Consider the following 13,900-nt stretch of genomic DNA (forward strand, 5'->3'; position numbering starts at 1 on the left):
AAGGTTTTTCTGTGTGGCCTGTAGTAGGATTTGGACTAAACTCCTGAGAAAAAGAGGTCACTCACTCTGTCGGGAAGGCATACTGCTGGAGTAGGCTTGGACACTTGATGCTTCCAGTAGTTTCCTCTCAAGTGAAAGCTGTTCTCAATAACAGTTCTGTGGGAGATTTCTCCTTTCAAGTAACGGTGAGCATTGCCAGCATTTCAAGCTCTTATGTTTGGCCTTTCATGAGGGGTGCTTGCTGCCATGGAGCCAAGAGTGTGACAGAAAGTTAGAAGACTAGCGAGCAGATTCGATGCTGAAACTGCTTTGAAACAGTTTCAGAAATGTTCAGACAGTGTTCAGAAATTCTATGAAAGTAAAAAGTGCTGAATTTTGCACATTTTTATTCCAAGTTGTTGTAGTGTTTCATGTCAAAAAAGTGTTTGCAACTGGGGAAGAGAAACAGAGGTCTAAGACAAGGCATTGCTTAAATTAATACAGAGTACGTTAATTAACGCGGCCCGTGAAATTTCAGAGATAGTTCAGGAAGGATCTGGCACTTCTAGAAGCTGTAGCTGAGAGATCTCTTTTGAATTGATTTGTCTTTGCATCTTCACTGAGCATTAATAGAAACCCAACTTAAATTTGAATCCTTCCAAATCCTTCCAACCCTTTCAATCTGAGGGGTTTCAGCATTGTGTGCAAATCGCCCCTCTGGCATTACAGGGCCATCGGGGTTATTTCGGCAGGTTGCTCTCTGTCTTCCCCCTCCACCTTTCTCTCCTGGCAGGTGGTTCTTGTGCGAGGAAATAAAACTCCCACTCTCGCTGATGGTGCTAGAGCTTTTAAAATATTTTTCAGTAAAAGCAATGGCTGTGCTCCCTCTAGTGACAGACGGTGAAATCGGTGGATATCCCTTCGTGTACTAATAGCATGTATGGGAGCTCAAAAACTCCAATTAAAGAGAGTATTTAAATGCATTGCAAACATTTTACTCCATTTCATCTTGGCTGGAAGAAAATATCATTCTGTATCTGTCAAACACAGGGCAAATAAATCTTCCTGTTACTACAACTGCCTGTCCTGGTCATGTCTTACAGGCACAATAGAAAAGGAATGCCACTTTTTCACCTTTTTATTTTTTAAGTATCTATTTCCTCTATCTCCCTTTCTGGATATTTTGGTTCGTGGTATCAGAGCCTACATTTTGATGTCTCTGAAATTTTTGTGTTCTCCCAGCCCACAGTAGACCCCCTGGGATTTTTTGCAGGCAGAGGGCAACCAAGGGAAGAAAAGGATGGAGGCTGAGACATTCACAGGCTGCGTGTGCTGCTGCTGAGGTAGCTCCTGACTGGTGATTTAATAGTGAAATAAAAAAAGTGCAATAATTTAGAGTGGTCTCTCTTTCTTCTTGTAGTAAATCTGCTTCCTTTGGAAGGAGATGCAAGATGTCGTGCTGGAGCCCGTCCATGGTTAGGTGCCTGAATACAGGAGACAACTGTTTCTGCAAATGCACAGCTCTTCTGGTCTCCTTCTACCATGATTTCCATCTATGCCAGTAGCAACACTGTATAAATCCTGTAATACTTATGCATACAGCTAGCTGAAACGGTCCTGGGAAGCATCTTTAGGATAAAGAATATGAAAAGCTCGAGGCAAACATGCCAAAAAGTTTTTATTTCATGAAGCTAGATGAGCCTTGGGTTTTATTCCCTGTCAGTTCTGCCACAAAGAGACTTCTTTTTCCTTTGAAAGGGACGCATAAACATCTTTAACTGTGTTGCTGAGTTAACCAGGCAGGATGAATGCTGCAGTTTGTGTAACATTAACGTCACTGGAGAGGAGTCACGGAATATATCACAGGCGTTTTAAATATAGTTTGCAAGTACGGTTTTAGTTCTGCAATTTTCAAGCTACTTCTGAAAGCAAAACTGAGTAGACAGATCCAAGCTCAACACCTGCTTTCGTACCTGCTCGCTTGCAGCAGCAGCAACACGAGACAAGATCTATCTCATCTACAAGGCAACAAAGCCTTTCTTTTTAAAGTAGTCTGATACTTCTGAAGTTCTCAGCATTGCAGAAAAAAATATGGCACTTATTTAAGGGTTTGAATACGCAATTAAGCATCTAATTTTAAACTTGCCCGCTCAATAATATCGGACGCTGCTACCAAGTTATTTCCTTTTTACAGTATCTGCCAACTGCTGAAGTATGCATTAGTACCTTTGGCATATTAATGCAGTCTGGTAATGGAGGTACCTGATCAAGTGGCAGCCAAGTGATCACAGAATAGATGTCCGAGGTAAAATCATAGACTGCAATAAACAAGGGAAAACTGCCTGCCTTTATGATTTACTGGTGAGTGAAATCCATACCTGACTTGAAGAACTGGACCCTTACAGTCTGATGAGCCAGCCTCCCTTTCAGTAACTACCACAAGTATTATTTCTTCTCTCCTTGGCGTTTTTTCTTCCCTTTCTCAGAGTCATTTCAGACGGGATCACAGCATGTTCCTGTAATTCTCAATAAGAATATTCCGACTTGCTCATAAGTTCAGATCAAAATACTTGGCTATTACCAATACACATCATTAGATTTATGTAGTATGATGAGCTACAGGCCTTTCCCAGTTCCTGAGCAGAGCTTTCTCCATCTGAAGTCCTGAAGCAAGCTGTGTGCTTCTGTACACATGGATGCCTGTGAGCACTCCCCAGGTATTCAATTGCTGGTCTTTGCTTTACAGCATTGCATACCTATCACTTATTTGCCATCTCCTGTACGCCAGAAGCTCACTGAGATGGCATTTAAATATAGCCATAGGCCAGTTGTTCCCAGCAGGGAGGTTTGTTATCAAGTCATCAGGAGAAGTGGTGCTCTTGGCTCCAGCAGATTCACCAGTGCCATGCAGTTTGTACCTGATCTGTTGAACAGTAAACATAATGCAAGGGGCAGTCAAAATATTAGGAGACGGGCTTTAACACATCCCAAGCTATCTCCGTACTTAAGGTGCTGAAAAGACAAGCTGATAATGAAAGACTTGTCTAGCTGTCCGTGTTCCTTTGACTCCTTAGATATTTGGTAGATGCTGTTGGCCGGCGTGAACTTTAAATCAATTTATTGCCGATGTAAACATGCGCAATAAAACCATTCGCCGTATCGTTTAACTATGCACAGAGTGAATTGTTGACCATGAGCTGCTCTGACCTTTTCAGGTCTAATCAAGAAACGTGAAATATTATTTCAGCTTGTCAGCTCCGGTAATGTGCAGTGAGAGTGTCTGGCTCTAACCGAAAATGTCAGACGCACTCTAATCTGCAACCCATCAAAGTTACGATGCATACGAACCAGGAACTGGTTAAGAATATAAATCTGAAACGTCCACGGTGCTTAGATAAATTGTTCTGCCATTTATATGGGCTAGCTAAAAACACGCATTAAAAGCAATTCTTCGGACTGCGTGCAAGATATATGGCCGTTTGTGTATTAAAATGGTCTTCAAGGAGAGATGGTAATAGCACGTTAGAATATTACTGGGGAAAAAACAGTTAACAGTGAGAATACCAATGCTCTAGTTCATGCCTAGCCGGCTTCACCGTGTGGTTATGTAAGGTTGATGGGCTCCTGTACCTTCAAAATTGTCCTTCTTGGCTGTAAGAACTTGCTGCTTGTGAAGTTTTTGCTGTTCTCAGAAATAACCCATTGTATAAGCTGAGATGTTCTTATCAATCTCGTTTGGGTTGAATTTAGCATAAACATTTTTCATAGTCTTGCGCTTTTTATTAAAAAAAAAAAATCTGACTATTTTTAAAAGCTCTCTCAAATAGCGCACTGTTGTCCGTGGGTGTTTAATGATGTTTCATTTCTTTGTTTCCTTTGTCTCTTCTCGAAGTTTCCTTTGATGGTGTTGTACCAGACACTTAGATTGAGGATAAATCCCTCTTTGAATTTGCTGAGTCCAATTATTCATTGATTTAATCTATGGGTGATGAATTTAAATGTAGATTAATGTGGATGGACACATCAGAAAGCAACTTAGTATCCTAAGAAAAGGGCGTTTTGCGAGCTCAATGGTCTCTCCAGATCGTATATTCTGAAAGCAGTTGTTGCACTAAAACTTGAGTTGTTTTTTAATCTAATCATGTGTAGTCTGTGCAATTTAAGGCATTATTAACTGAATTGCTACTATTAGTAAAATGTGGTTGGGACTAGAATTAGAGTGAACTAGCAGAAGCATTGCTGAGACAGTAACTTTCTATTAAAAGAGAAAGAGCCTATTTTAAATCTATATAACTATTGAACTATCTGAACCATTCCTGTGAAGCAATGCTGCCCTCCCCTGGTGTGCTGCAAGCACTGGGAATTGTTAGTCTTACTCAACAGGAATGGCTGCAGTGGGGAAAATGGTGAAAAACTGACCTTAGAAAGACCATTATTATTTCTATTAAAAGACGAAAATACTTGAAAAAAAAAAAAAAAGTGGAGCTTTTTGTGGTGCTTTGTATGTATGCATGGCGCAGCTGTGGATGAACATACAAATAATACAAGGGAATACCCTATGAATACACAAGACAACAATTTGAGGGCTGAATTTTGTTTGGGTGACAATTTGGAAGGGGAAATGAAGGCAAAATAAGTAGGTATCCGCTGCTGAAAGTTATCAGGGTGAATTACAGTAATCTTCTGTTTAGCAGGAGAGTTTTGTCTTGCATGTATTGTTTTGAGATTTATCGTCAGTGATTACACACTAAAGACCAAGAAATATTGCTGTTGAGTGATTTATTGTTATATACTTCTTCAGGCAGCTGTTATTAACTACTGCTGGAGACAGGGTCTTGGGGTAGAAGGTTCTCCAGTCTGTCCCGCTATGGCTGTTGTCTGTTCAATAAGTGGGTTGCACCACAAAAGTGCTTTCTAAATATTTATATAAACCTATATATATATGAAAGGTATAAAATAGTCCTTTCTTTTTAAAATTAAGATTTTATAATTGCTGGAAAACCTGTAAAACACACAACTTTTCTCCCCTTGGCATATCTACGTGGCTTCTGTCTTGTTTGCTCCCCATCCCCCTTGATGCACTGGAGATCAGCTAACACTAGAGGAACTGGGGAGGCTCTGTTAAAATCCCTGGCTGATGTATTTTGTTCATGACTTGGTTGTGAACAGATTGCCAGATTCAGGATCATGCGGGAGGTGTTTTTTGTTGGATTTTATTTTTTTTTCCCCCCAGACTTGTGGGCTAGGAATTGCTTGAGTGTGGGTTCTTGTCTGCTTCTGATGGTCAGGTCACCTGGGAGATGTTTTGAGAACTGTGGAAAGCGGTGATATTCCCAGCCTGACCTGGGATATTTCACTACTACAGGATCCTCACTATAAGGCCCTGGGAGTTGATTTGTATCCCTGGTGCCTGACAGACCACAGAGCACGTGTTTTATGGACTGTTTTGACCTGGACCCAACTGCTCAGTTACCCGTGATTGTGGCAGGTGGCACCTGGAGACCCCAGTGGTACTTCACAGCCTTCTGTTTCTAAAGTGACTTTGCTGACTGCAAAATCCTACTACATACCTTCCTGCACGTAAGCTAGTAGGCTAGTATTCAAACACAATTCACTGTGATGTCTTTATAATATTTTTTATATTATCTATAATGAGAGATCTTTTTGAGAGCTAGCTATAAAACTGCCACAGCTATGGCTCCATAATAGTGAAAGGTGTTTCTCTTTGTGACATCCTGCCACAGCAAAAACACTTTTATTTGTTCTTTTTTTGCTAGATTAGTACTGTGTCGGTATAGCACCCCAGCTCAGCTCATTAAATGGTTATCTGAATGGCAGGAGCATTGTTATTTGACCCAGAACAAATGTGTGAGGTCTAAGACCGTGTAACAGTTTTCTTTCTTCTCCATAACTTTTTCAGGTATTAGGGCTGCTGGTGTGGACGCTGATTGCTGGAACTGAGTATTTTTTATATCCAGCCTTTGGCTGGGTGATGTTTGTGGCTGTGTTTTACTGGGTTCTCACTGTCTTCTTTCTGATCATCTACATGACCATGACCTACACCAGGATCCCACAGGTGCCATGGACCACGGTGGTAAATAAACCTTTTCTTTGTTGTTTCAGCTTTGCTGTGTTATGAAGAAAATAAAATACCGATGCTTTCTACAGCTGTAGTTAACCAATTGCACTGGTGCTTTTTGCAATTTTTCCCTACTTTCTTTGTGTCTGCACACCTGCTGTGTCTAACCTTCCTACTACCCAGACACTACTACCCTTTTAAAACACTCTCCCTATGATGTTTCACCTTTTTGTTCATCGGTTGATCCAGTGACTTGATTTTTAATAGCCTGTGTGTGACTCATATTTATGCACAGCCTTTTTTGCTCCCTGTAGCGATTACACTCCATGAGGCTGTTGCTGCCTCTGAGCTAACAGATCCAGCCATATGGCTTAAACAGTAGAAATCTCTACTTGAGTCAACACCATGAATTGGAAATGGGACCATGGATCTTAAAGCATGAGTCTTCCTCTGCTAAATCAAAAGAGAACGTGGTTCAGAGCTAGCAGTATTTGGCCTACAGTGAAAATGGTGCTGCAAGTTATTAGTATTATATATATATATGTAAAATACATGCCATGTGATCCTTCGCTTTCAGCTCAAGACTTAATGAAGATTAGATAAACAAGTAAGGTAATTACAGAGAAAAATTTCACAGGCCCTTGAAATTCAGATCCAAGTTTTGTGGTTTGAACAAACCCTGCTAGCTATACATGGCAGCATATATTTTTACATGATTTTCATAACGTGTTGGTGTTCAGGGCAGTAGATCCTCAAAGTCATTGTCACGTAAGCCAACTGCTATTTGTTACCCATCCAAGAATTAATATAAATTTGGTTTTGCATTTGTCTGATACAATTAAATGCTTTTTTTTTTTTTTTTTTCTCCTGACTAGCTAAAGACTACTAATGAGAATTCTGTTAGTTTTATGGAAAAAATATATTTGACTTCTGTGTTGCAAACAGCTTGTTATCATCTATACTGTGTATGTGACTAAAATTGAACACACTTCTCACCTTCCCATTTGTTGCTGTAATAAATAGCCAGCTATAGCAATTACTAATAAGAACAAGCAGGATTCTGTTCAGACAGCTTCTCTGTTTTCAAGTTTCATGACCGGCAATTACCATTAAGGCTATAACAGTGCTATAGAAATGTTGGGTTATTTCAATTACAGCAGTAATGTGTCTGGATACGTTTAAAGGTGGTGTCCCTCCCCCATCCATTAGATGTAAGTACATTCAAAAAGAAAGCATTTTCGTATCCACTGGGATACCATTTTAGTTATTACCCCTCTTTCATCAGTTTAACAATATCATCAGGCAACCGCTGCAGGTAAATGGGTTGCCCCTGATCTATGAGGTGGACAAGTTGGAGTTTTTGATCTGTTTCTACTTGAAATTGAGTGCATTTCTTGCTCTGAGTTCCAAATGTATTGTAGATAAGATCACCCAAATGTGGATCCAAAAGGTAGACTCCCTTTATAGTAAAAGATAATACAAAGAGAAAATAAATGCAAAACCAATCAAAGATGCTTGCATTTCAGCTTGGTTCGCCGTAGGGTATTAAAAGAGCTATTGGGAGCAGCCTGTGAAATGAACTTCTGCTACTCCTGGCTGGCCAAGAGTAACACTGGGCCTCTTTTCAGAGAGATGTTGTTAATGTCTTCATTGAAGGGGGCAGGACGGACACACCCCTTTTGAGTGAGTTTATACCCACCTCCCCCCCATTTCCCAAAGTATCAGTCTCTGCTAGTTATTGCTCTGCCTCCTTAGGCGACACTTAGCTCAAACTGTGCCGGTTGTCTGCAGTACCCAAAATTACATCTGGACTTCTTTGTCATAAATTCAGTTTTTGCAGGTTAAGCACATTACCAAATTGCTTAAGATGCAGTTACTTTACTGCAAATTAACCCAAAGGATGTGCTTCAGGACTGACTCTCCTTAATAATGCCAGTTCTTTGCTAAAACAATCAATGGAAGCTTTTAAAATCTGGTAAATCTGAATTTAAGAAGCAGATGGTAATTTAGCATGAACCATTTGGTTTGAGTAATATATTGGCAGTAAAGGCCCAATCAGCTTGCATTGCATTCCATCTTCCCCAGCAGTGTTATTTCCCAAAGCAGCACTTCGAAAAAATTATGTGCTTTTTTTCCTTTTCTACATGACAAGATATTGCAGGGATTTGTAGCTTTCCAGGGTAATTGAGTCTTTTTGGAACAGGAAATTTAAAAATAACAACAACAAATACTCCAGGCAATCAAATTTGAAGTTAGAAAATCAGTGCTTTGCGAAAGTTGTGCTTGCCAGTTGTTGGCACCCTATCCTAAAATTGACAGTTTGAGATTTTATTACCGTAATACTTAGATAGGAGAGATGAGATTTACACGGAGAGAAAGCATGTTTTATTAGATGACCTGATAAAGGTGAGATACCACTCATGAATGAGCTCATGAATCAAACTGAACTCGCCGGCACTGGACTCCCTCCCGCCCTTTCTTTTTTTCTTTTTGGATTGTGCCAGAGTTGTTGCCTGGTGAATTCAATACTGAATAATTGATGTATATTGCCAGCGTCCGCTGGGTCACACGATGGAAATTAGTAAGTTGGAGCTGCACCAGTCTGGCAAGGCTTAGAGACAACTGGGACACCAGATTGAAGGGTTATGATATTTGCGTGATGCTCGGGTACAAAGACAGGCCCAGAAGCTGAAGGGAGCAGATCGTCTACAGTAGTAGGACCTTGTCTAAATTGACGGTTATTAATTCATGCAATTGTAACGAGGTGCAAAGAGTGTCAGGGGTATTCCACTTAAATACAGCACCTGTGAACTAGAAGTGTATTTTATGGCCAAATTCATATGTCTTAGACAAGCAGCAGGGGGGAGTTTTAGGGGATTTTTTTTAAAAACAAGAACAAACTTCCTATAGCCATGACAAAACAGTGAGTAAGTAAATGTCAAAGTATTAAAATTACTTTAAAGAAAAAAAACACCTCATACCTTTTTGTCTCTTTCCTCTTCTCAGACTTTCGGCCTCCTTTCCTTTTCTGTTCTCTCTCACATGCAAAACCATTCTTGTTCATTCTCTGTAGTGTTGTGTGAGATCAATGTTATCTGCTTTGCTTCTTTTGTAGTAATGAGCGTAGATCCCTGGAGACATTTCTCGGCTCCTTAGAAGAGAAAATGTAGCATCTACCATGGATGGGTCTTTTCATCATTCAGACTGTTCTCCTCATTGGTTTTATGTTTGGTTTTTGTTTGTTCGTTTGTTTGTTTTCCCCGCTCAGAAACAGGTAGAAGGGAAAAGTACTGAATGGTACTAAGAATAGTGACTAAAAATTATACCCTCTTTATTTCCTTCAAAAGCAAAAACAAAGTTTTGGAAGCATCATAAATATTCTTCATATGGCCAGGAACCATTCATTCTGACAGCATATTTTTTTATAGATTGGAAATGTAATCAAATTGTAGTTTTCTTCCCTTCCCTTCCCTTCCCTTCCCTTCCCTTCCCTTCCCTTCCCTTCCCTTCCCTTCCCTTCCCTTCCCTTCCCTTCCCTTCCCTTCCCTTCCCTTCCCTTCCCTTCCCTTCCCTTCCCTTCCCTTCCCTTCCCTTCCCTTCCCTTCCCTTCCCTTCCCTTCCCTTCCCTTCCCTTCCCTTCCCTTCCCTTCCCTTCCCTTCCCTTCCCTTCCCTTCCCTTCCCTTCCCTTCCCTTCCCTTCCCTTCCCTTCCCTTCCCTTCCCTTTCCCTTCCCTTCCCTTTCCCTTCCCTTCCCTTCCCTTCCCTTTCCCTTCCCCCTTTCCCTTTCCTTTTCCCTTTCCCTTTCCTTTTCCCTTTCCCTTTCCCCATCCCCTTCCCTATCCCTTTCCCTCTTTTTCCTCTTCTTTTTCCTCTTCCTTTTCCTCTTCCTTTTCCTCTTCCTTTTCCTCTTCCTTTTCCTCTTCCTTTTCCTCTTCCTTTTCCTCTTCCTTTTCCTCTTCCTTTTCCTCTTCCTTTTCCTCTTCCTTTTCCTCTTCCTTTTCCTTTTCCTTTTCCTTTTCCTTTTCCTTTTCCTTTTCCTTTTCCTTTTCCTTTTCCTTTTCCTTTTCCTTTGTTTTTCTTTGTTTTTCTTTTTTTCTTTTTTCTTTTTTTATTTGCTTTTCTTTTACCATATAGTGTCATATTCTTACTGCTTAACATCTAGATTGTGGTAACCAAACTGTGTTTCTATTTTGACTTTTGGAAAATCACTGCACACCCACTTTAAACTAAACTTTTAAACTAAACTTTTTGTTTAAACTAAACCTTTCTGGATTTAGTGGGATGGAGAGAGCAGTTGGTCCAAACCATGCATTAATATTTACAAATGTTAAAAATGAGCAGTTAAAATCTAATCCTACAGATGGAAACTTGAAAGAAGGTAAAATCGAGGAACACATTTTGTGTGTACATCACATGTGCACATTATGTTTCAGAGGAGAGCTTTGTAATGCCTCAACAGAAAATGGCGACAAATGCTTTGTCATATGAATTGCTAATTTTATTTTGTTTTTCAACAGGGTCTGTGCTTTAATGGGAGTGCCTTCATTTTGTACCTCATTGCTGCCATTGTAGATGCATCTTCAGTTACCAAAGAACTGGACAGTCACAATTACAACAGTTGGGCAGCTTCTTCAGTGAGTTCATTTTTTGCTTTAATTAGTTCAACGTCTAACTAAGTGTTATCAAACAAAGGCCCTCTGGAAGTGAGGGTGGAAATGCACATGTTCTGGATTTTTAAAAGCTGCAGACTGCTATAAAAACTCACACACACAATCTATAGATAGCTGTAATTTAGTTCATAGTTTTTGGAGATGACTAGAAATTCAGCCAGGAGATGACTGTCACGTCTGAAAAAGGCTGTAATGCTTTTGAGGTCATGCAGCTGTCCCTTCCTTGCCCCAGTTTATTACTAGCTTTCTGGCAGAAGTTATAGTCTGTACATCAGAGTAGACAAATTGGGTGAGCACCAGGTTTGCGTAGTGCATTTATACAACTTCAAAAGCAGTTTAAATAACTCAGGTGACTTTGCGCTGATGTGGCTAAGGTATGTTTAGCTTTTTGTAGGCTGAGCCATACACAGAGCCCCTGTGGGAAGGCCCTGAAGTGCTATTGTCATTTTTACAGTGATCTTCCTGTTCCAGCCTCACCTTTTGATAATCCTTCTGAGCTGGGTGGGCAATGCTTGAAAACTCTTGAGTGTTTTAAAGTGGATGCAAATTGTTAGTGTCTGACATTACTGTCTTACTACTTAGATTTGGGAATCTGAAGCTTTCAATATGGGTAAAAAACAACTTTTTAATATATATATAAGAGCTGTGTCACTTAATGAGTAGGTGAAGATATTCTCTAGCTCAGTTAAGGGAGTTGCAAAAGAACTTTTTGCATGTTTTGGCAACAGTAGAGAAATTGAATTTTACAGAGTAACCCTGAATTACAGCTACCTTGCTGACAGTTAACGCATCAGCAGTTGTCTTTTCTGGACTATTCGTGAATCCTGTCTTCCATCTGAAGCTTATTTTACACAGTGATGAACACAGAGACCTGAAAACTGCTCTGTTTTTGCCTTGGGAATGGTATATCCACATCCCTGTCACTTCAGTGCTGTTCAGGTTCTGCTCCTCTTCGCAGTGTGTAATTATTGATCAGTTACTCAGCCAGTGCTGTTGATGGGAACTTGCTTGCTGCTAGATAAGCTTCCATGCTGATAAACATTTTATGCAAAATGCAACAATGCTCAGTGTCTCGTGGGATATTTGGAATCTCTTCTAATACCCCCTAATAGTGTTTATCTAATGCACTGTCTGAATAAACTATTAAATGTAGATTCTTGCTCTCCAAACCCATTAAGGGTTTCGTGGATAGATGTTTGTGATAATTTAGCGAATCATCCATCTCCTACAGTTGCTCTCTGTTGGAAAGATTTTGGATGGAGCTTTTATTTCCTAAGAAACAATAGTCTTGTGAAGAATGCTACCATTTTCTACTGTAATCGATTTTTGCATTATCGTCTACAGGTTTTGGTGTCACAGATTAAATTTACATTAGATCAGACTCACCGAAAGTCCTCTATCGAGGGCCTAGGTTTGCTGGCTGTTTACATGCCTAGCAATGCCTTGCTCTCAGAAAAGAATATTTTTCAGCTGAAAGGGACCTCTAGAGGTCATCTGGTCCCACCTGTCCTCCTCCAGACTGCTGAGGGCCTTGGCCAGTTGAGTTTTGAGCATTTCCAAGGATGGATATTCCAAAATGTCTCTGGGCCCCTTTTGTCCTATTTGATTAATCTCACACTGAATTTTTTTTGCTAATATCTAACCAAAGCTTCCCTTCTTGTAACTTGTGTTTGTTCCCTCTCATCCCTATCACTGCTGACCTCCAAGAAAAGTAGCGTTAATCCTCTCTGCAGTGTCAGCTTTATTTGGTTCAGTTACCAGCACAAAGCATTCTGGCCTTATCATAAGCTATTTTGTACAGCATGCAGTGATTAGCAGGAACTTAACCACTGGCACCAAATTGGACTTTATCAGTACAACTGAAATAGTTCACAGCTGTTCTTTGGTTTCTGGGTGCATATGCTGCAAGGGCTGTGGAAGCAGCACCACTGATACTCTGTAGTTCTTAAAATCCTGCAGTATAAAATAAATCTAGCCCGCTGCAGAAGGCTCGCTCTGCAGTCGATTTCTGAGAAAGCAGTAATATCTCACCATGGTTGTTGTCACCATTATTTGCACTGAGGAATACCTTTATTCATTAGTAGAGGACCACTGAAATTAGTAACCCGATTGATACTGCTCTTTGAGAACGTGCCTAGGCCTGAATTTTCAATCCTGGTCTCTTCTAAGAACAAGCTACCTGGATGCAAGGTGTGCCACGCTGGGGCATGGGTGGGCTTTAGGCAATTCCTGGAACACAGCAGCATTGTATTTATTTACAAAACATTCCCATGGGCTATCCCTCAGTCTTTACCAGAAATTGGTGTTACAAGCTGCACATGTAGGATTGGCAGGCATCTGGTCCACACCATCCATACTGAGGGAATATAATGTGGAGGTAAGTGTTGAAATAGTCCTCGTTTTGGCTGCTTCTAGGCCCATATTTCTACATATAAGCTTACTTAGTGTTGACTGTTGGCAACCCAAGTATGAGGAGGCCAAAAGGCACCATTTTAGTAAATCTGGTACTTTTCCCTTTTCCAAATGCCATAACTAATTTTTCATAGAAATGAGAATACTTTTTTTTTTTTTTTTCTAATATCTATATTTTTCCCCTCTCTCTGCAGTTCTTTGCCTTCATGGTTACCTCCTGCTATGCTGGAAATACATATTTTAGCTTTATATCTTGGCGATCAAGAACTTTGCAGTAAATACTTCGTTAAAGTGAATGCTTTAGTATGAAGTACCTTGAGGATTGTACTCATTTGATGAAGGCTTGGAAGAGGGATCGGATCTTTTCGAACATTTCTGTTAGAACTGGCAATATATTTTAACTGAGATTAAAATGGGTATTTATAATACAATATCATATTTAGTGACACCTAACATTGACATTGTACTGTATAATAAAATTTCATACTTCTTTTAAAATTAACATGGTATTTTTCTAGACATTGTATAGATCTTATGACTAAGCCTTTAATAAACTTTGCTGAAATGATGTGCCAATTTTGTAAATTTAACTTTTTAAATGTGACAGTTGTATTTTGATACTGAATGCTACAAATCAAAACTGAGGTTGATACTGTCTAGTTACTATGTATAAAAAGTGGCATTGTGCAGAATAAAAACCCTAAAAACTTTTAAAATAAATAAATAAATGACCCAACTTTGCATGTTTTGTAACCTGGGA

General features: G+C 39.9%; 1 protein-coding gene across 1 annotated transcript in view; it reads left to right on the forward strand.

The window, feature by feature from the left end:
- The window catches only part of CMTM8 (CKLF like MARVEL transmembrane domain containing 8), a 33,597-nt gene extending 19,704 nt beyond the window's left edge, over positions 1 to 13,893 (forward strand). Inside the window, exons 2-4 of the mRNA XM_084510120.1 lie at positions 5,900 to 6,073; positions 10,576 to 10,692; positions 13,335 to 13,893. Of these exons, the coding sequence (XP_084366246.1) occupies positions 5,900 to 6,073; positions 10,576 to 10,692; positions 13,335 to 13,418 (375 nt within the window). The 3' untranslated portion in view covers positions 13,419 to 13,893. The remainder of the gene's footprint in view (positions 1 to 5,899; positions 6,074 to 10,575; positions 10,693 to 13,334) is intronic.
- The last annotated feature ends 7 nt before the right edge of the window (positions 13,894 to 13,900 follow it).

The sequence above is a fragment of the Aythya ferina genome (genome assembly GCF_964211825.1).
Source record: "Aythya ferina genome assembly, chromosome: 2".
Lineage (NCBI taxonomy): Eukaryota > Metazoa > Chordata > Aves > Anseriformes > Anatidae > Aythya > Aythya ferina.